At 29.4% G+C, this 24916-nt stretch overlaps 1 protein-coding gene across 1 annotated transcript in view; it reads left to right on the top strand.

The window, feature by feature from the left end:
* Window positions 1–827: 827 nt before the first annotated feature.
* The window catches only part of LOC142317481 (zwei Ig domain protein zig-8-like), a 214889-nt gene continuing 190800 nt past the window's right edge, over window positions 828–24916 (top strand). The window contains exons 1-2 of the mRNA XM_075354047.1: window positions 828–861; window positions 1494–1654. Coding sequence (XP_075210162.1) covers window positions 828–861; window positions 1494–1654 — 195 coding nt within the window. The remainder of the gene's footprint in view (window positions 862–1493; window positions 1655–24916) is intronic.

The following is a 24916-nucleotide window of genomic DNA, read 5'->3' as shown; positions in this document are numbered from 1 at the left end:
TCCTGAAGAAACAACTTTCGACGTACCATCACAGGATATTCCTTCTTACATGAATAATCTAATATATATAATAGTTTAATATGTGCTCTTAAGTGGATCATTTATTAATATTATTGATTAGCCCTGTTTTACAATTATTTTTTACTATTATTATGATCGACTGATATGTTGCTTTACACAACCCTTTTGAATTTTTTCTGTATGCGTTTGTAATGTAATTACGATCAAACGCAATTTTCTATTTTTATGAATTTTTTCATTTTAACATCAAACTGTCAGCGGTTTGGACTTATGGTTAAACATTTTTCTTAAAATTTCAAAGCGGTGAATAGTAGAACTTACTGAGAGAGCTCCAACAGTTCTCACTCACTGGTCACCGCGTGAAAGATGTTTTTATTTACGTCTTCGTAAATGTTAAATTAGCTGTTTATTTATTGTATCCTTAATGTTTAAAGGAATTTTAAAATATTAAAAGTTATAAAAAGGACAAAAAAACTTTACGAGAAAATAAAGAAAGATCTTCTTGACAGTCATCAATCTGTAATGTCTAGCGTGCTTGGAAACAATCTTACTGTTTAACTTCGGAAGAAAGATTTTCTTAGCATGGAATAATTCCTACTCGATAAATAGCGGTTGAAATTTTTTTTTTCTTTATTTTAATTTTCTTTTAATTATTTTTGTTTCATTCTAAATTTCAACTGATTAAATACAGCAGAGATTGAAATAAGTTTATTGTTTTAAAATGAATTAGAGCAAAACTAATATGTATTTTTTTAAATATTTTTTCTCTTTTTTAAATATTATTTCTCAGTTGCCCTACAAACAAAATGAATAAACAATTTGCACAAATTGCTGTTGACTGTATAAATTGTTAATTTTTAATTGCATGAGTAAAGCTAGAGTGAGTGGAATAATTTTTTTATTTTTTCATCATTTTATTTAAAAATTACTTATTTCCTGTACTGGTTTTGTTTATTAACAATATTAGCAAATGTTCTTTCATAACTGAAATTTAATTTTTTTAAAAATGGAATTTAGAACCAAGGTGAAAATAATTCTTGAAAACACTAGGTGAAAAAGTATGAACTAAAATCTGTTATAAGAATACATTTGTTAAATGCAGATTTTTAAACTACTTTAAATATATCAAAAAATTTATCCTTCTTGCATTTCTAGCAACAAACGACATATTTTTGTGTACATTCCTAAGTTAAAGGGTCATATTCTTCTCAAAAAGCACTGTAACCGCATACGGAAATTATTTTGTAGTCATTTGCACATATCCGAATGTATAACCATAATGATTGAACTTAGGGTGTAACTGCAAAAACGTCTGTATATATTTAATAAGTTTCATTTTTATCTAAGAAAAAAAAAATTAATTAATTTTTATTATTATTTTAAAAACTCAACTGGTCTGTTATCAATAATATAAAATTTAAAAGGTTGAAAAAAATTTTGAAATTAATGTTAAAAGTAAAATAATTTTTCAGGTTCATGGGGCTCAAGACGGTTTAGAACGGAATTCCTACAGGACTTGCCTACGCCTGGAACAGGACCTTCCTTTGACACCACTGTACCAAATAACTTAACTGGATTGGTGGGAAAAACAGCTTATCTCAATTGTCGTGTGAAAAATCTCGGAAATCGAACTGTGAGTAAAATTAAAATGTTTAATACTGTTAGGATTATTTACATAATATTCAAACATTTTATATTAATAGAATATTTAAATTCTCTGGATGGTTTGGTTACAAATAAGTAAAATATTGTTTAACTAACTGTTACTGAAACATAACGTATAATTAATTTCCCAATATATACATGTGAAACAATAATCTTAACGGGATCGGACTAAAGAATAACTAAAACCCAACATAAACCATCGGTCAGCTCCCCGCTTGGTGTTTTTAAGAACTCGTTCAATATTTAGAATTTGTAAACGTCTCGCTTTTAACCGTTTAATGTGTTTGACTCTCGTAAGACGACTGTCGAAAAGTACGTTTAATTTCGAGTACAATGGCTTTCAATCAAATGGGTTGGAAAACATGCGCGGACAACAAGCCATTATATATACGCAATAGGTGATGAAGTGCCGAATTGAGAAAGTTTGAGAGCATACTGAGACGAATGACACCAGGTTGGTAGAGGTGTCACGTGAGATTTTTAATGCATGTGACAACTCGTTGAATGTAAAGGAAGTATTTAATTCGGCGACCCAATCAGCAATTTTTTACGGGAATGTTTCTATTCGTATCTTATATCCCTGAAATTCGTTAGTATATGATGATGTAAGGATACCAAACGAAAACAATCAGCCAGGTAATTTTCGACTCCAGTCGATAAAGTAACAAGTTCTTTGTGAATAAGGCGTAGGATAGACTCTGTGATTTTCTCCACACTGTAGACATGGGAGTGGTTCAAGAGATGGTATCTACATAAGTTCTACATAACTTCCTCTTAGCTTTTATGAATACGCGACGACTATCCACTCTACTTCTACGATACAAATTGAGATGTTCATTTGTAGATCTACGATTAAATTTACGCAATACTTGCCGTCGCTTCCTAATCGCGATTTGACAATCATCATTCCACCAGGGAATGGAGGGACGTCTTGAATTTTTTTTATGTTTGTGAACGAATCTAATACCACTCTCGTGTGCAAGGAAGATAAAAGAAGTAAGTTGATGTAGGGCATCAGCAGTATCGTTATATTGTGATGGAAAAACTTTATGGAAACTGTTCCAATTTTCTCTTTCAAGAATCCATCTCCCCGGTCTTTTATTCACCACTCGGTTAGCACCAAAGTAAGTAATTGGTTTATGGTCGTTGCCGTGAAAGTCGTCACAAACCGACCAGTTAAGGGGAGGGAGTAAACTTGGTGATGACAGGGAGAGGTCAGTGTTGGACAAAATACCAGTCTAAAAACACCTTTTTTCTTGTTTGTACTCTTACGAAGCTCTGAAATAGTTGCTGTGGGCGAGGCAACTTGATCAGACAAAACCAAAACGAGCTGTTTTAATTCACTGCATGTTCCACGTTGTTTTTTACTTGCATTTGCAGGGACTTGGCTTGATGTAGCAGCAGTAAAAGAGACGTTTGGTTTAACTGAATTTTGGGAGTTTCGTGCCTTCGTGTGAATTGCAGTCATTCACAAACAAAATCATAGCTCTACACAAGGCAAGAAGTACGTGTGTCGTATATCTCTAATTAAAATTAATATGTGTACTTTAATGAATAGATAATCTATTCAGTCTTTTAATATATGATAAGGTATGAAATAATGATTATGTTATGTTTATTGTAAAGTTTTTTGGATGATCCCAAAAAGTAAAAGCTGGAATAATTTTTGTTTTAACATATGCTCCATTATTAATTAAGGTGACCTGTTACATAGGATAAATATTTTAGCCATTATAAGTCAAAATAATTTGATTAAGAAATTACTCTATAATTAGTTTAATAATTTTTTGCTAAAGAGTAACGTATTAATTTCTGGATCAATATATTTTTTTTTTTTTTTAAATAGATAGTTATACCGATCTCTCAAGAGAACTCAGAATAAGATGAATGTGATCTTGACGTTTTCTATGAATTATTTTAATTCATAATGTTAATGTTTTTAATCATAAAGTTGAAAATTCTTAAATTTTCATTTCTCTGGATGTAGTTCCTTTCTGTCAGAATTGTACTGAGATGGAGGAATCTATGCAGCTTGTGCATCCTTGGAGTTGTCTGAGAAGAATGCTTATAAATCAAACCAGATTTTCTCTTTCCTGTCACCAGGCTGAGTAACATTCCTCTGAAGTGTATATCGATAAGGCAGTGCCTTCAAAAATTTTGTAAAATACAAAACTACCAAATAATCTTTTTATTTATATATGATAAATGTGAATAATACTATATTGATTTTCTAATTTTTCGAATATGAGCTCTAAACAATTACGACTCAATAATTTTCTTTATCTTAGCAGTAAGTCCATGAATATTACGTTTGATTCGTTTAAGGAATTCTTTAAGTAGATTACTTTATTACATGATAATTTTCTAAAAATTAGATGGCTTTGCTAGGTATGCATTTAAAAGGAATTTCTGTTTCTGAGGAATTCCTAACAAAACATGCTAAGCTACACATTATAAAGTGAATAATTTGTTACTTTGCAGAGATTTTACTGCATTAAAACTTTTCCGTAAGTTAAAAATACTTCTTAACCGTATGTTTTATTCAGCATTAAAAGTAATAACCGTGTCTTCATCTCTGTTTGTTATACACTACTTAAAATAAAGTTTCTTTCTTGAAATCTTTTCAAAAAAAAATTATTTTTTATTGTCAGTTGTGAGCAATAGACTTACTTTGGCCCCATTAATTTCATTTTCAACAAATAAATTATTGCAAAATAAAAATTTGTTTGTTCTCATACCGGTAATCGTTTAATGGTAAAAAGATATAGTTTGTCGTAACATGTCAAAATGTTTTTCATTCAATTTCAAGATTACTCTCTTTTTAATTTTGAATTTATGATTGTACTAATTTTTTATTTTTATAAAATAATAAACGTTTGTTTATTTAATTGCCTATTGATTTATCTAAATTAATTTTGACCTATTTCATTTTACTATAAATACAAAATTACAGTATATCAATATGTTTAAAATGAAAAAATCATCCGTAAAATCACCTGGTATCCTAAATTAGCAATGTTTTTCCTATACTGTAATTTAAAAAAAGTTAATTTTAGGAAGTTTTGAACTAAATTTTGAAATACTGTCTATTAAACAGACACGTTTCTAGAAGTGACTGGTAATTTAGACAAAGTTGATTGAACATCGGTTCATCATTTCTAAATTTTGATAAAATACTCATAAAATACAGAAAATAGTTCAATTATTCAGTAAGTTCCTTGGGTGTAAAAATTCAAAGAATGTAATTTCTTACTTCTTAAGCAGAGCATACGAGCACCTTTTACTTCTGTCAGGAAAGGGAATTTTTGGCTAAATCCTCTATTATTCACTCATCACAAAATCTTCTCGGGTATACTTACTTGGTAATTATAAATCCTTACCGGGTATTCATGGATCTACAAATCGGATTAATTTTTCATTGAAGTTTTGAGTAAAAGTAAAGCAAGCTTATTTTTATTAAACAAACCTAATAACAAAAAAATCCGACATGGACACTACAAGACTTCCTTGTTTGTCTATTAAATTGCATATACATATTTTTCCTGCACTTCATTTTATTTCATTTGAAAGTGACATACGATCCTCCAATTTTTTAATAAAAGTGGACAGTTACACAATTTCTAAAATATTAGTTTTTATTAAATATTTATACAACTACTAATTCAACAATCTTACCTGAAATAATAGGTTACAGTAAAAGTCCCTTGATTACTCTTTAAATAAATTGTTTACCAAATAACTCAATAATAAAAAATTGATTATTCTACATGGTAAGGTCAAAATTAATATTTTTTACAAGTATACAAGAGTTCACTAAACGTAATATTTTAGTTATTATTAACTTTTATTTATACGATACACCAGAAATCTTGTGCATATTACATGATAGTGAAAAAAAAAGTTTCAACAATTACTTAAAACAGAATACAATTTAAAAATGTATTTTATTTTCGTCAAATAATTAGATGAGATAATTAAAAAAAAAATAAATATACAATTTTTGTAAGAATTTTCTAAGAAAATCTAAAAATAATAAGATTTTAAATTATAATTTTCAGTTAATATCAGATGTTTCACCAAATCTATTACATATACACATCTTTAATGCCTACGAAATTACCTTTACACATTTTTAAATGTACATAAAATTTTATTTCACTAATAATGTTTTTCTTCTTTTTTTTACAATCATTGAATTATTATTGTTATTTTTTTTTACAATTACGGGGTTATTACTTATTAAATCAATATATTTAATTTAAAAAAAATAAAAGTTAAAAAAAAAATAAAAAAACAAAAGGAGATGAAATCTGATTCGAACCAATATGTCTTCCATTTAAGATCAAAATATTTCATTAATTAAAATTTTAATTATACATAGGAACATACATAGGAAGTGTTAGGAGAAGACCAATTTGGTTTCAGGAAAAGTATAGGGACAAGGGAAGCAATTTTAGGCATCAGATTAATAGTAGAAAGAACATTAAAGAAAAACAAACCGACATACTTGGCGTTTATAGACCTAGAAAAGGCATTCGATAACGTAGACTGGAATAAAATGTTCAGCATTTAAAAAAAATTAGGGTTCAAATACAGAAATAGAAGAACCATTGCAAACTTGTACAGGAACCAAACAGCAACAGTAACAATTGAAGAACATAAGAAAGAAACCGTAATAAGAAAGGGAGTCCGACAAGGATGTTCCCTATCTCCGTTACTTTTTAATCTTTACACGGAACTAGCAGTTAATGATGTTAAAGAACAATTTAGATTCTGAGTAATAGTACAAGGTGAAAAGATAAAGATGCTACGATTTGCTGATGATATAGTAATTCTAGCCGAGAGTAAAAAGGATTTAGAAGAAACAATGAACGGCATAGATGAAGTCCTACGCAAGAACTATCGCATGAAAATAAACAAGAACAAAACAAAGGTTATGAAATGTAGTAGAAATAACAAAGATGGACCACTGAATGTGAAAATAGGAGGAGAAAAGATTATGGAGGTAGAAGAATTTTGTTATTTGGGAAGTAGAATTACTAAAGATGGACGAAGCAGGAGCGATATAAAATGCCGAATAGCACAAGCTAAACGAGCCTTCAGTAAGAAATATAATTTGTTTACGGCAAAAAATAATTTAAATGTTAATTTAAATTAATTAAGATTTTTGAGAGTGTATGTTTGGAGTGTCGCTTTATATGGAACTGAAACTTGGACGATCGGGGTATCTGAGAAGAAAAGATTAGAAGCTTTTGAAATGTGGTGCTATAGGAGAATGTTAAAAATCAGACGGGTGGATAAAGTGACAAATGAAGAGGTATTGCGGCAAATAGATGAAGAAAGAAGCATTTGGAAAAATATAGTTAAAAGAAGAGACAGGCTTATAGGCCACATACTAAGGCATCCTGGAATAGTCGCTTTAATGGTGGAAGGACAGGAAGAAGGGAAAAATTGTGTAGGCAGACCATGATTGGAATATGTAAAACAAATTGTTGGGGATGTAGGATGTAGACGGTATACTGAAATGAAACGAGTAGCACTAGATAGGGAATCTTGGAGAGCTGCATCAAACCAGTCAAATGACTGAAGACAAAAAAAACGAACATACATACATACCATTAGTCAACATGGATATAGGGATGGTCAAAAGGGATATTTCGGTTGAAATATGAAACCCCAAGTGTTTGGCGATCACAATACTTTCTTTACTTCGAACAAGGAAGTAAAAAAAGTTAAAAAAAAAAGAAAAAAGTCAATGAAATATGTAGACTGAAATGTTTCGCAATCACAATACTTCCTTTTCTTCGTACAAGGAAAGAAAAAATGATCTTATGAGAATGAAACTTTGCAAACATGTTTCTTTTAAAGTAAAATAGTACTTTATGACCTTCGCTTTATTTTAATTGAGATGAATCATAGTTGAAAATAATATTACTCCAGTAATTTTCAAAAGAATATTTTCTCTAAGTTATACTATTTCCTTAAAATGATCCTGATGAATAAATTGGATTATAATAGTATCTTCTTAAAGCTTTAAAACTGAAATTTAACTTGGAGGAAACTACAATTCTATAAAATGTTTATGGTATTTTTTTTTTAAATCCCTCTAAAAAAGTGAAGATAAGTTAAAGGTAGAGCTCATATTTCCAATCTATTTTCGATTAAGTTGTAATAAAAGCTCCAATTTTGTTCTGAAAATAATCTGTATGAAGAACGTTTATGAAATTTTTTGCTTCTCCAATCAACCACTCCTACTAGATGTCGTTTATAATTTGTTCTTACAGGGACCAAATAATTTATCAATAAATATCTTGATCTTAATTTCAAAGCAATACAAAATTTATTTCAGGATCGGGACGTTAAAAATTACATTTAAGTTAAATATTTACATAAAATGTAAGAGGAAGAAGTTCTCAGCGTGATAGTTTCACATTACTGAAGTTTTAAGCGATCCATAAACAACATGAACTTACCGAGACATAAGGCAATGATTTCCTGTACTTGTAGGAGACATTATCTCTTTTCGTTTTCATGCCCGTACAGCGTGTACGAACACAAGCCTAGACGTTCACCACACTAAATTTCTGTGACAGTTTTTCTTTCTCTCTTTTTAGTGCTCTTTTCTTTCACATCCTAATATATCTTATTGTTTTTAAGTGATTGTTTATTTAAAACTATTAAAAACAAGTCATTTAATCCATTAAAACAGAATTACATTAATTTCTACATTTTTATTTAACTTTTCATTAAAAAAATGAGGCTATAAAAGAAATATAAAAAACATTTATTTGATTTGTTTTTAAGTTGATATAATTTCATTTCCTAAATAAGAATATATTTGAATGATTCTGCTAACCGTTTTCCTTATATACAGATTATACATAGAAAATAATTAATCGGTAATTTCTTATTGATCATATTTATAAAAGAAAAAATTATTATAGAACTGGGAGTTGATATAATAATGTTTCTAGTAGTACCGTTATCTGGATATGGTTTAAAAATTTGAGGTTATTATTCAATATTTTATAATAATCTAATGGATGTTTTAATACTTTACTATTAACCAAAAATTAAACCTGCCGGCAAAAAAAGAATAAAATTCAAATTTTCAATTTTAAAATAAAACTGCAAATTCAAAAAAACAATAATAGAGAACATTATTATTTATTTTTGTAATACAAGTTACGAAACGGGCCTCAAAAATTGTACAATATATACTGTTAGATATTTCACGTAAAAGAAGTATTTTTAAGGGTAGACAAAGCAGGCTATTATGTATCATATGCAAGTTGAAAGAATTTTTACCAAAAAAAAGGAAAAAAATAAAAAGTTAGTGTATAAGAATTATTGTATTTCACATCCCTTTACTTTTTTAATATTAAGAAATATTTTAAGTGCTAATTCATACTATATTATATTTAAGTTAAGCTTTTATTTTTAATAGAATGTTTCCCGAAAATAGAAAAATAAAAAAAAAACACTTCAATAACAATAAGCCTATGTGTAATATAACTTGGTGCTACGTAAGGGATACCCAAAACAATAGTTGTAAGTTGAAACAGCTCCTCTTTTCAAAACCTCTTATTAATTTCTTTGAAAGTTTACCGGTTTTTAAAATATTCTATTTAATATAGAATATATAATCAAAGAATACATTTTTCAATTTAAATGCATTTTTATTATAATTTGAAAAGTTGTCAGATAAATTAAAAAATAAATTTTAAGCAGAATATCAGGGAATGATTCTGTCAGAGGTCATTTAAATAAATTTTATTTTTCAATTCTTCCAACTTCAATATTCACTCTTCACAACACGTTTCAACGGATCCTATGAAATTCTTTATCTTTCTATTTTGTTTTTTTATTTTCTTGTTATTTATGTTTAGATAGAAGAGTCTTACTTTTTTTGTATTAAACTTCTCTCCCTTAAATCAAAGTGTTTTTATGTTAACTTTCATTTTTTAAATATAATTTCATAAAAAATAATTTTTTGTAGATGTGGTGTAGAATTCCATTATTTTTATTCCATTTTTGTAAATCCATTCTTCATACCATGTTTTTTAGTATTTAAATTCTTGTTACCCATTTATGTTCCTGTTACACGTCAATTATTATTATTTGATATTCCATTAATTTATATTCCTGTAACAATTCTTTCGTAATTATTTATTTTCTAACTCAATTTCTTCCTCTGTAGTAGGTATTTAACATGACGCATTACTTTTTTCAACGTAAATCTTTTATTCATCTACTATTTTTTTCAAATAATGTTTACATCAGTGAATATTAACATATTTATATTCTCTCCTTCATGTATTCTTATCTACCGTAGCAGTATCTAAGGGACGGCTGCGTTTCTCAGACGCAGGCTGTTTCGGAAACATTCTAATAAAATAACGTGACTGATGCATAGGTAGATTATTTGACAAAATTAATATTTAATTATACATAATACCATCGCGTTGTTTCTTAATAAGAGATAAATACTTTAATCTACTTTAATAAAATTCTAATATTTAATTTTATTTTTGGTTGAAATAAAATAATAATAATAATAGTTAGTTATTATTATTAAGTTAATAACTAATAATCTTTCTAATTTAAATTAAGAAAAATAAGTTTTAATGATATTTCAGGAAATACTAATATTTCAGGAAAGGATAAATCGTAAAGTTTAAATATTAGAAAGTATAAATCCTTTCTTTTTTGTAACTAAGAATATACTGTTATTAGCAAATTATAATTTTACCGTTAAGTTTCAAACTTCTTATTTGCAGTTAAATATTTCTGATTTCGCAATCAGATTTGAATAAAGAATTCAATCGTATTTTAGTATAAGTAATTTTTCTTAAAGTAGATTAAAGAAAAATTCGATGATAATTCCTTTTGACTGCTTTTTACATAAGTGAATTTTATCTCCATGTGAAAAGAATATATATTCATAAAATTATTCCCATTATCTATCTGATAAATAATCTTTTTTACTACTCTTTTGTAATGGGTGAATTTCGTTGAACAGTTTTTAGTAAATTTTTTATAAGATATTTAATTCTTTCATGGATAATTATTTTGAATGAATTCGGTGTGTTCGTTTTTATAATAAGAGTAAGAATATCAGTTTAACAAATATTTCTTCACTTTTTAAATATTTATGCATTGAAAGTATTATTTGCAATCAATATATATATATATATATTTTTTTTTATTGTAAATAAAGAAACTTTATAAATTTATTTTTAATTTCATTTTGTCACAGCTTTTATAAAACACTTTTTATCGTAAAATTTTACATTAGTAGACACGAGATGAAAAACTGGTAAGACTCTTATCTATAAAAAAAACCTCGATCTTGAGATCCCTTAGTTAATTATTGTTAAGATTTTTCCTTATTTAACTATGCAGTAAACCAAAGCTGAAGTATGATTCTAATTTAAATTAATTTAGCCCAATCCATCCGAGACAAACACTTTCCTTTATTTATAACAAACAAATGAAGTAAAAATAAGTTCTATTAAAAAAAAAAAATTAAAAAATTGTAAGAAAATTATAATTACCTTAAAAATTTTAAGAAAGTTTATAACTGCAATATTAAAATTTCATAAAAAAAATCGGAAAAAAGAATCAAGAAGTTCGTTAGAACTTCGTCGGAAAGAGTCCGAAGAACTCGAGGGCACGGCGAAGTCAACGAAATACGTTTACAGTTCTAAAAATGACATAGCCTAAAAGCAAATGAAAATAGGAAAAAATAAAAAAATAGGCATGAAAAGATTATTGTTATCTCTTATCTCATTAGTGAGTATTTCTTCAGAACCCCATAATCTTCTGCCTGTTGAACTATTGTCATCGTTTCCCAAATTTATCACAATATCTTCAACAATATTTTCAAGCAAGCCGACTGCTCAATTTCCTTCGTCTTTTTTCTTCTTTAATAACATGTTGAATAAAATGTTTCTAAGCAGTTGTATCTACTCTATTTAGACCTTCTATTTATAAATCTTTTACATCACTTAATTTAAATGTGTTATTACTACCAATGTAGCCTTTGACTTGTGCCCTTATCAATTCTATCCAGTTAAAATTGCAATGGTATGTAAGAAGACGCCACACAACAAATTTTTTTTACTTTGTAATTTCATCTGCTTGATAATGAATATAATTTTGTTTAACTGATTTTCCTTCTTTTTTTTTTAAATTCTGCTTTTAACATATCTTCTATATGCTAGATTTTCTTCTAATTTAATTTTTCGGTAATTTCCTATTTTCGGGTCAAAGCCTTTGGAAAATTTTTCAGTTTCATGCAATGGAAAGGCGTATTATCCATTATGATTCCAATCCCTCAGAAACAATTTTCACAATTTTTTTTAAACCACTGTATAAAATTATCACCATTCATTTCATCATGATACTATTGGGAAGATGTGGATTCAAATATACATAAACGACCGTTCAAAAACCCATTTTCAGTTACTGGTAATGTGGAAATTATACAACGATTTCAGAACAAAGTAGCAAGGGTAATTGCTGAAGCTCCGTGGTTCACGCGGAATGATGAGATTCAGGATTATCTGGAGCTCCCATCGGTTCGTGAGATTGTAGAACAGCGCAATATCAAATACCTGCATAGGCTTGAGAATCGTGTAAACCACTTTGCAATTATTCTACTCGATAACAGCAGGGACGTCCGACGGTTGAAACGAGCCCATATACTCGACTTAGGGTCTGAGTAACAGTTTGAAATCTAACACCGTAAAGTTTAGTGGTGTCGTATCTGATTTCTTGTTACTTCTCTATCTTTTTATTTTTTATTTGTTATTAATGTTTTTTTTTGTGGACTATATGCTGCTGAAATTAATGGTTTGTGATTTATGACTGAGCTTGAAATTTCTTATTTGACTTTAAGTTTGCTTGCAACTATTTTTTATGTATTATTTATTTTGGGGGGTCCTTAAGGACCTTCTTATCACTTGCTTTTTGTCAAGAAACTTACTTATGGTTCCGCAGGAGAGCCGATTGTAATTATAATTGTTATTGAGCAAAAAAAAACATACTACGTGGGTGACTATTAATTATTTTCCAGCAAGAGTTTTCACCCCAGTTGGCAAAACTTTCTTAAAAGCGCCTTTTGCGTTTTTTATTTCTTTATCAACCCACTTTTTCCTGTTCATGCCTCGTATTAACCCAAGTTTTAGATAATCGCTTAATTTCTCTTAATATTCACTACATCATGAAATAATATATTTGCATACAATCACTGAAAGAATTATTTTTTCTGGACATGAAACAAAGATTCTTTTTTTTTTTAAAACTTGATGTAATGTACTTCTAGAAAAATTCGGTGGTTCAGAATAAGTAGTCACGGCATTTAATATTTTGGTCCAATTCGGAACCTCGTTATTCAAATAAAACGAACAAACTCTTTTTCTGATAGTTGTCTTAGTAGAATCGTTTTCACTCGCTTTCGACTTTTTTTAGAGCTAAAATGCCTACCATGAAGTTTGAGTTTCATTATTTTATTAAACATTCTTCTTTCGCTAACGCTTATTGCACTTCTTGCTTTCTGATCAATGTCTCTTTACTGCAGTTTCAGGTTTATCTTTTTCAAGATTACATATAATTTGCTGATTTCTTTTTTTCGGAGCTACTTAAGATTTTCCCGGTTTATGATTCACGGCAGAATCACTCATTGTTAACACCCGATTGGCACAAAAACCCCGGGAAAAATAAAATTAATGAAAATGACGGTGAATTAACTATTATAAAAATGAACTCTCCAACTTTATCGTACCGTACAGAGTAACGATAACATAGACTGAACTTTCTTTCGCTGAACTGAATATTTTGTGAAGCATTATAAATGATGTTATCTGTATTAAACATAAAACGAAAACTCGAGAAAATCTTTAGTAGCCTATTATCGGCATCCCATTATGCCAGTTGATTATACGCATTAAAGTACATTATTATATCATAAAGCAATAATTGCACGTGAATCAGCCGAGAGATTACTCATGCATGCTGAATTCATATTTGTATCTGCTCGATGATTTCGTGAGAAAAAGTATAATTGTAGTAATATTATAGAATGTAGTGACGTAATTTTCGTAATATTTTACGAATCGTTAGTATTTAGAGTAAAGAGCTTTGTCCACGAGAAAGACGAAACAAACTGCGGAAGAAATAAAGAGAAATTGATGGGCGAAGAGTAAATGAGAGAGTAAAAGAAAGAGTATTTGGATAAGTGTGGGTACGCGTACCATGTGGATAAATAAAGAAAATATCATGTGAATTCTCATTGAAGACCTGTGAAAAATATAACTTTAAAAGGCTAGGGTATGTAATGTCACAATGACGTCATGTTATTTAAGGTTCAGCTGCTAAAATATTTTATTCTTCTGTGATCCATGAAGTGTAAGATGAATAAATGTATAGCAGTTGTAATTTTTGTTTATGAAATTATTTAATAAAAAATTATATACACGATGTTAATTTAAATAATATTATGTATTATTAATATTTTTATCTGTTACGAACATCTGTGAACTATTTATTCTGTAAAATCTCACGAATGTAAGTATATATATACTTACTTATATATATAAGTATTATTATATATATAATAAATAGATTTAAAAAAGTAAAATAAAACCCCGTTTCTATTTGATTTACCTTCGTGTAGATATTTAAATATATGTAAACGGTTTTTTTAATCTATTTTCTTGGAATGAAAATAGATTTAGCTGTTGCCCATTTTGTTGGATAGCGGTCCTTTTTGCTATTTTGTTTTATAAGGCTCTATTTAGATTACTATAAATATTTTAACATTATTATATTAAATATTCAGTGGGAAAAGCTGCTAAATGGCTTCAAGTAATTGTGTCAACATGATTGCGTTGTATGATTTATTTAGACGAATGTTACCGAAACTCATACGGTATACAAATTCATCATATTAGGGAAAAACTAGCAATGACTTGAAAGTAACAAAAGTTTTTTTTTGTATGTCTTCTCCATATACTCCACACTCTAATATACTCTATGTACTCTAACACAGAAATATATTACAACTGCTTTTCTGAGCTGACTTACTTCTAATCTGTAGATAGTTCACCCTCATTTGCATTACTAATGATGAATCTTTATGAAAAAAAAAAAACGGTTTTAATATCATCAAAACACAATAATCTATTCACTGTACTAGATTTGCTATTTTTAACAAATCAACTTTTACTCTCATTTTCACTACGCTTAAATCTGAATTTAGCAGTGTTGTTATTAAAATTGTTTAACAACAGATTACCCGTAATTGACAATAAATATCGGTACAGAAATTCTCCATCTACTAGCCTTTCACATTGTCTTTATTTGACATAATACAAAGTGACCCATATAAACCAACCTTATATTGGTAGGTATTGAAATAATAAAAAGACAGAAATGTAAATGAAAATGTAATTTTTATTATTACCATCCATTACCCTACATCTAGAGTAAATGTTGGAAATGGCCGCCATCTTCTTGAATACTTCAATTCTTTTTACAGCGTTTCTTGGAACTTTTTTCAAAGTTTGTGGCTGGATATTTAATACAGCTTGTTCACTATTGACTTTCAATTGTTGAAGTGTTCCTGGTTTTTTGCTGTAGCTTTTTCTTTGACGTAATCACGTAGAAAAAAATCCGCCGCAGTCAAATCTGGAGCTCTTGGTGGGCACAAGCCTCGACCGATAACACGATTACCAAAGAATTCCTCAACGAAATCAGAAGTTGAACCTGCGTAGTGCGATGTCGCACCGTCATGTTGTCGCCAGTCATGTTCTTCCTCTTCCAAGAATTCGATGAACTGAAATAAAATATCCTGATATCGTTCTGCATTAATGGTGTACTCAAAAAAAATAGGACTTATTATTTTCTTCCGCGATATCGTGCACCACACGCCCAACTTCTGCGGGTGTAATTGTTTTTCGTGATAAACGTGGGGATTTTCAGCACTCCAAATTCTACTCTTTTGGCTGTTTAGCCATGCAAATGAAACCGTGTTTCATCTGTGAAAAATAACGAATCCATAACATTAATTTCCTCACGCAGAAATCGACGGAACCGTTGACGATATTGTAGCCGTTTTTCTTTGTCGGGCTCAAGAAGTCGATGAACCGTTTGAATGCGATAAGATCGTAATTGTAATCGTTTGGTCGCCCGATGAACGGTTGATTTAGACAAATTAATTTCAGCAGACAAACGTCTGATCGATTTATTTGGTGAGGCGAGTAATCGGTCCTTGATTTCAGTGACTGTATCTGTATTCAACACTGACGCAGATCTTTTGTGTTCCTTGTTATTAACAGAACCGGTCTCTCTAAATTTTGCAACAAACCTTAATATTGATGTTTTGTTAGGAGCTGGTTTATCTGGGTACTTATGGCAAAAAAAATCTTGCACTGCAACCGCTGATTTCAACTCGACAAGGAAAACACGTTCATCTAGCGAAAACACCATCTTGTCTCTAGCAATACACTGAACGTTATGATTGCATTGTTGTTACTATCGGAAGTGTTCTACTGCGTCGCCGTGAAATTCAGATGTTGGACGAGTCCATTTCAGTAACGAGTAGGGGAGTAAGCTTGACTTTTGAAATTTCATGGATGAGTGATTGATGCGTTGCGTTTTATTTGGGACATTCTGTATCATAACCCTATTTAATTTTTTTTAATAGCCTTCCGATTAGTGTATCATCATCTTTATATATATATATATATATATATATATATATATAAGGAGAGAGAGAGAGAGAGAATGAGTGAGTGAGAAAGAGACAATTTTTTTAAATAACTAGTTAATGCACTAGTTTAAACAATTACTTATCTAGTTTTAATACAATGACTTTATGATTACCATTTGTATTTGACGATAGATGTAGTAAAGGTAATGTTAAAAATATTTTTTATTTTTCAATTTCCACTCAAGTATTTAATTAATTTTTTCATAATCTGTAATCGTTTGATAACAATAAGTTATCCTATTTGTTAGGGCCTAACATTGGGTAGTAATATAGTCAAAGATTGAGGTAGTGCGTGAAAGGTTTATGATTTTGATTGACTTTTATATGATATTTTGTATGATGTTTCTTTTCCTAGAGCATTAGAAGACGGTTCTTCTAACTAATTGAAAAAAAAAAGTTATGGATTTACAGTAATTAGATATTATGGTTACGAATAGTACATTTACGGTATTAATTAATTACAGGATATATTGAAAGTTTTTAAAATTAATATTCTAGACACATTATTTTCTGAAAGTTATTTTACTTCCTTTTAGTTACAAATGGTCACACACTGAAAATTCAGAAATAATATACCCGCCTTTTAAAAAGTAACATTTAGAAGAATAACAGAATAGCAACATTAAATTGCAACTAAATAAAATGAAACGATATTATTGTTTTTATTAAATTGAAATAAACAAATTTTGTGATATAGATATATCTAATTTCTTTTTCTTGATGATAACGACACAAGAGGTTAAAGCTTGTGCTAAAAAGTTGTAGGAAAATTGAAATGAAATTTTGTTGCGTATGAAACACCACACATTACCGGGATAACATACTACCACTCCGTTACGGAAATCGGCAATTATTATGCAGAAGTTACAAAACGTTCTTAGTTACGTTAATGTCAAGGGAGTTTATAGTTATTTCACTATTTCATTACCACTTTATTTCTTATAAAACTTTTTCATACTGTAAAAATCACAGTATTTTTTATAATTTTCTAGATAGCAATTGTATTAAATACAAGCATATATCATAGCATTTCTCAAGAACTTGACAAATGCTAACGTACGAGTCGGTATGTTGTAACGTACGAGTCGGTATGTTGTTTTTTAGAGTAATCTTTCTTTCTTATATTCATGACTTTACTTTTCTGGTATATATTATGGTAGAGTATTGTTCCTCAGTATTCCTAAAAAAATCACTGATCGTGTTAAAAATTGACCATCAAATAATTCGGGTGCCGATCCAACTGATTTTGATACCGTAGGCTTACTAAAGAGATTTCCTGCCGAGCGTGTCGCAACTGATCGTTATACATGAGGCTGTTACTTATGCACCAGGGTATGTTGAGCATTTTTGCAGTGTATTTGTCTGGTAACGTTCAAGTACGTCATATTGGAATTGCATGACATACCCCACAATTCAAGTCCAAACAGGCTTCAAAATCATTTACCTTTATAAATCAATAATTTACTTTTTGCTGAAAGCCGAGATCTGTTGTCCTATCAGCCAGTACATATGTATAACTTGAGATTCAACTTCCGCTTAGAAATGATATGGATCGCTCAAGTAAGTCGTCGATCAAGATGAAAACCCAAATATTTAGAGTCTTGATATCTCGAAATTTGAACATTGAATATAGAAACAGGAGGACAGTGTTCCTTACGAAGGGTGAACGTGACGTGCTTTAATTTTGATTCGTTTATTTTTATTTTCCAAAATTTATGTCACAATTCGAGAAGAGTGTTAATATGTTGAATAAAACGAGACGCAGTAGTCGGATTTTCATGAAGAGCAAGAATTGCTGTATCGTCAAAAAACGTTGCAACTGTGGTATCTGCTGTAATTGGAAACTCAGTCGTAAACAGAACATACAAAATGGGTTCGAGAACACTTCCCTGAGGTACCCGTGATTGTGTATCCGTCAAAACCTCTCCATGTTTAACTTGAAAGCACTTGAATTCTAGGTAAATGCCTCATAGAGAACATGCAGTAAAACCTTCTTCAGTTTATCGAGCAAGCCTACATGCCAAAAGCCTGACCGACATCGAGGAAAACCGCTGAACAGTACTGTTTCTCGTCTAAAGCTTGATCTATAACGTTAACAATACTGTTTGCCTGTTTTACAGCACCATGTTGCTCCCTAAACAAAAATTAGTGAGCCAGAATGTGATCGTCCACAAACTGCTTCAGTCATTTCAAAAAGAGCTTCTCAAACACCTTAGAGAGCACAGGAAGTAGGCTGACAGGCCTGTAAGATGTTACATTTGTCAGGTCTTTACCCGGTTTTGCTATCACAATCGTGAGGTAACATGTTATTGCTTACATTTAATGAATCGCCGTTGCTATTGGTAACAGCTTGGAACTGATCCATAGCAACGCGATAGTGAAATAAATAAAACTATTTGTAAATGAAACGCTTAAGAAATTAAAAATGACTATAAAGAATAGAAAACACGAAAGAACACAAAACAAAAAAAAGAACACGAAAATCAAAATCGAAAACTTATTGAGAGCCTGAATAAAAGGCTTTTTCCACGTCCGCACTGCTACACATCAGCTGATGTACTATGAAAAAATTAAGAAAAATTTGTTTGTCGCTTTTCCTTCTTTTCCTTAATCATCATGTAAAAATGGACTTCTTGTTAGTCCCAGTTAACTCCCCTACAGTGTGGAATAAAGTACAATTTCACATCATCTGGGTGATGATTCTATATGTGTCGTAAATTTAATAGCAATATTGCTTGGGTAAACGGCTATCAGCTTATATATCTCATCAGTAATAACATCCTCTACATTTAATAACAACAATTTGCTAGCGCTCATGTAATATAAACAATTAACCGTTCGTAATTATTAGTTTGTTACAAATCATATTATATAGCACGCTATATCTAAATCATATTTAATAAAATTAATTTCAAATGTATGTGTGTGTGTGTGTGTGTGTGTGTGTGTTTGTGTGTGCGCGTGTGCGTGTAAATAAGTAGTATCAACACAATTTTCATATTTTTTAACCTTCAGTGAATCAATATGTTACAGAATACTTTTTATTATTTTACATCTTATTGTAGAATTTAATGATATTAAATACAGAAACTGTTCCAAAGACAGTAAAGCAAATAAATATAAAAACTATTAACAGGAAGAAAGAATATAAAACAGCAAAAGAAATAATATAAAATAATTTCCTTAAACAAGAATATTTAAAAGTTATAATTAAATTTTAAGAATTTAAAATTCTTAATTTAAAACTAAATAAATACAAACAAGTATTAACTGAATAAAAATTGTAGAGAATGTTTAAAATAAAACTTAATTAGGAATAAACAATTTGCATAAAAGTTAGATAAATGGTAAAATTGAATACAGTAAAATTAAATAACTGTACAAAACGCTCAATAAATTATAAATAATATAAATGAAAAAATAATTCCGGTATAGGTTAAATATAAAATTCTTAAAACGGTAATAATTTTTACCCCGATTTCTAAAAATATAAAAAAACAAGAAAATATAATATTTACTCTCAAGAAAAAATTTAAAACAACCACTCTTTAGATAACATAATGAAGATTCCAGCCATTCAAACCAAATATTATTTATGCACCGCAGTTAAACATATTTGAAAACGAAAAATAAGAATGGAGAGAAATACGTGAATTTATGTAGATATTCACTAATACATTTACAAAAATTGCATTGCTGTCAGCAATAATACGATGCAAAAAAAGTAGAAATATTGTTAATAGATAGAAGTAAAACATACTGAAAACATAACTGATTAAAACCTTTACTGGATATTTATGAAATTTCTCACTGTATTCTTTGTTTCCATTTTCTTTTTTTTTAACTTATTTTCATGATCTAATGATATTTCTGCATAGAGTATTCTTTAGGGAAAATTGAAATTTCTCTTATAAAAATTGAAATTGATAAGAAAACTCTTTATTTTCCAGTAGGAAAATGAAAAGAGTTTTTCTAACATAAAGTATTACAAGGATTAGATCAGAGGAATATTACTTAGGATTGGATAAAAATAATAATCTGGCAGAAGCGGGTAAAGATTTTATATGCTTCAAAACTTCATCTGCTTCAAATTTAGCATGCCCTTCCTTTCATTCTTTGCATGAAGTCACAGTTCAAAACTAAAATAACTCAAAATAAGACAACCTATAATTAATTTAAGGAAATATGTATTTAAGTAAGGCAAGTTGCTATCTTTCTCAGTTGAAATAAATCCTTAAATGGAACGAAATCTTTGCTAGATTTGAGAAAACTTTTAAACAACTCTCCCGGTTAGAATTCTTTAAAAGTATCCGAAAAATTCAGGGATCTACCAAGACAAGGTAACTGGAAACAAATAAAATAAAATTTGAAATTTAAATAAAATAAACCCCAACTACAGGAAGTACAGAACTAGCGCTAATAAAAACTTAATTGTATTCATTATACCAAGAAAGCTTCTACGTAACGTATTTTACATATTTGAAACATTCATAATATTGTTTAACATTTTCGAATTATTACCAAGCTACCGTAGTTTTTTTTGTTCTTTGGAAAAAATTTAATGTGTGAAGTAGAGATTACTTCTCTACTGAAGTAGAGAGTATTCTCAAGTTTTTAACTCTCCAATAGTTATTTTATTAGTATTTTTTATTTTATTTTCACCTAAGATAGTTAGGTTCTCAAAATAATAATAATAATAGATAGGTTCTCAAATACATTGTCCTAGTTTATTTTAATAAATAAGCTGACAACATAGTTGATATACTTTCCTACAACTGATTATTTATTATTATATAGTGGAAAAATTATACGAGCGAAAAGTTTAAAAATATCAAAAAATCTTATTTTTTTCTGCTTTCCTACGACTAAAATCACTGATAATATAACACTTTGATTTGTTGAAGTTTACTATCAATTGAAAGAAGCTAGAAAATCCATTGAAAAAATGTACAAAGATTTCTTTGTGGGTGGGTGTAGATCATGATGAAATTATATTTTTATGTTAATTAAAGTTAACTAAAAAAATTTTTATATTCAAGAAATCGATATTATTAAACGCTGATCGGCTCTGCCACCAGCAACATGGCACCCAAATTATTTTTATTTTTTATCAGCCACTTGCACTACTAATATGCTTATGATGACATGAAAAATTCGTTTAAAAATATGCAATAAATAAAAAAAAGTAGCTTTATCGATTTTTGCAAAAGAGAGAGATTTGGGGCAAACATGTGTTTTAAATGTAAGATTAGCTTGTAAATTAATACAAACTGGGGTTATGTTTCTAGGATTTTGAGAAAATTGACCCAAAGAAACTTTCTACCTCACCCTGAAGATATTGATCCCAACTTTCATCAACAAATTACCCTGTTCACGTGTGTCTGCGCCAAATTTCATGAAAATCGGTTTATTCAGTCAAAATTAATTATTGTTATCAATTAATTAATATAGGAACATTACCCCGCTCCCTCATTTTGTTATGTTTTTTGGGATTCCTGCCTAATGAAACATTGAGAAATACAAAAAACCTTACCCTATTTTTTGACTGATTACAATGTTTTCCTTGTTGCAGCGCAGCTCTAGACCTGTGATATCATAAAAAATGAAGTAGGATTTTATCAATTTAACTAGCATAACATATATTTAGCAAAAAATTTCAACAAAACGTATTATTTATAAAAAAATTAAACTTATAACAAAAATGAATTATTGAAATTTAAAAATTTCTTTGCCAATTAAAATTTTAAATTCACTAAATAATTGATGATATATTAATAAAAATATTTCAACATTTAAAGGAATTCATGTATAAAAAAATTATCGTATTTTAAATTAAATACGTTATGCATAGCAATTAATATTGTTGATATTAAAATGACAATTTTTTTCTTCAAAAATGAAAAAAAGAAAAATATCTGTGTAAATTAAAAGCGCGAGGACGTGCTTTTACGTGTGTTGGTGTAGGTGCGTGCACAAACTTCTTATTAATAATTTCCCTGCCGTGTTTTACAACTATTTAAAATTATGCTTTTATCAATTTTACACAAATTGGTGTTTAAAATTTTTTCATTTTGCCCACCCCAGCCTAAGGACCCCGGAGTCCCCGGTTGATCATCGTAATCGACAACCCCGACATGCAGGCATTTACGTCCTTCCCTAGGGCGGACTATCCGCCCTTCCATAATTTTAAAATCCACGCCGACTGGATTTTAAAATTAACCTTCATTTCTCATTACAGCCCAGCAATTTTGAATTTAATGCAATTTTGGACTATAAAATTATTATTCAGAAATTGATACAGAGGTAAAATATATAAAGCAAATAATAATAACCTGGTTTTACTTGAAATATTATACAGGCTTATAATTAACAAGCTGTTTCATTAATTTCTTGGCAGTTTTATATGTGACATTTTACAGAGCACACAAGGAGATCTTTAAACTGGAAGATTTTAACACAGAATTGAATTTTATTAAAACTAACTTTAATGGGTAGTTAGATAGGTAAACCGTTGACAAGTGAATAAACTATATATCATTCAAAAGAGCAAACATGTAAAATTTATTAGTAAAGATAATGACTAGAGTTCAGAAGGTCAAACTTAAAGAAAAATAGAAATAAGAAAAACAAGAGAAAATTATTATTTTCCCTATTAATAGAATACTCGTTATAAATATTAAGATGGCAAAAGCTACTATAAAAAAACCACCTTGATGGTGATTGTAAAAGTAATTATTTTTGATTAAATTTTAAAATTTATAATTAATAAAGAGTGATTAAATAGTTGCAAAACTTACTTACTTCATTAATAATGATAAAGAATATTCTTTATTTAAATTGATGAAAGGAGAAAGACGTTTAATACAAATTACAATTTTAAATTGATAGAAAATCATTTTCAGAAGATTCATTCCCAAGAACGATATATATTTATCTACTTCCATAAGTATATTCAGAAGCAGGTCTCTTTGATTAGTTTTGAGTTCACGTTATCTGTCGAATAATATGCCGCTTTGGTTCAATACATCGGTTGGGTTTAATTATTATAAATATTTATTATTCGCTGGTTCAATCAAATAAATAAAAGTCTTTATTTCATTTAAAGGTTATTTTTATTATACTTCGAATTTGTAATTCAAATATATATTATTTTTTGTATCAATTAATTATATATTCGTTGCAAAAACAAGTTGAGCCTTTGGAAAATGGAACTAGACTGGTTAAAAATAGGGCGTTAGACAAATTCAATTAACAATTAATAAGAATGACAAAAAAGTGAGAATTTACAAACGAAGTCTCTCTCTTAAATAAAATTTTTATTTCTTCCTTTTAATAAAAAATTAAAGTTACTGCTTTTAGTAATAATGGAGCAAATGAAACCTGTGTCTTAACACTATCTTTCTTAAGATAAATTTTTGTCTCATTCAAACTACATCTGAAAGGGGAGTTAAGTTAAATAATGGTGGGTAACCTAGGTTACCCACGGATTTGAATACTAGATCGTGGATACCGGTGTTCTTTGGTGGTTGGGTTTCAATTAACCACACATCTCAGGAATGGGTCGAACTGATAATGTATAAGATTACACTTCATTCACACTCATACATATCATCCTCATTCATCCTCTGAAGTATTATCTGAACGGTAGTTACCGAAGGCTAAACAGGAAAAAAAGTAAAAAGAAAAAGGGTAACCTAGGTTAACCCACCGGGTTGGTCCAGTGGTTAACGCGTCTTCCCAAATCAGCTGATTTGGAAGTCGACAGTTACAGCGTTCAAGTCCTAGTAAAGCAAGTTATATTTACACGGATTTGAATACTAGATCGTGGATACCGGTGTTCTTTGGTGGTTGGGTTTCAATTAACCACAAATCTCATGTATGGTCGAACTGATAATGTACAAGACTACACTTCATTCACACTCATACATATCATCCTCATTCATCCTCTGAAGTATTATCTGAACGGAAGTTACCGAAGGCTAAACAGAAAAAAAAAGAAAAAAGAAAAAGGGTAACCTAGGTTAACCCACCGGGTTGGTCCAGTGGTTAACGCGTCTTCACAAATCAGCTGATTTGGAAGTCGAGAGTTACAGCGTTCAAGTCCTAGTAAAGCAAGTTATTTTTACACGGATTTGAATACTAGATCGTGGATACCGGTGTTCTTTGGTGGTTGGGTTTCAATTAACCACACATCTCAGGAACGGTCGAACTGAGAATGTACATGACTACACTTCATTCACACTCATACATATCATCCTCATTCATCCTCTGAAGAATTATCTAAACGGTAGTCACCGGAGGCTAAACAGGAAAAAGAAAAAAGGGTAACCTAGGTTGGAGGTTTCAGTGGTTTATATATATTTTTTATCTGTTTAAGTTTATGGTTTAGGTACGGGTTGTCTAAAATGACCATAGTTGTTTCCGTTTTTTACTTTTACTTTAAAAACATTGCTA

This window comes from Lycorma delicatula, chromosome 1 (genome assembly GCF_047948215.1).
Source record: "Lycorma delicatula isolate Av1 chromosome 1, ASM4794821v1, whole genome shotgun sequence".
Taxonomy (NCBI): Eukaryota; Metazoa; Arthropoda; class Insecta; order Hemiptera; family Fulgoridae; genus Lycorma; species Lycorma delicatula.
Note: the sequence above shows the minus strand (reverse complement) of the source record. Positions and strands in the feature narration are given on the sequence as shown.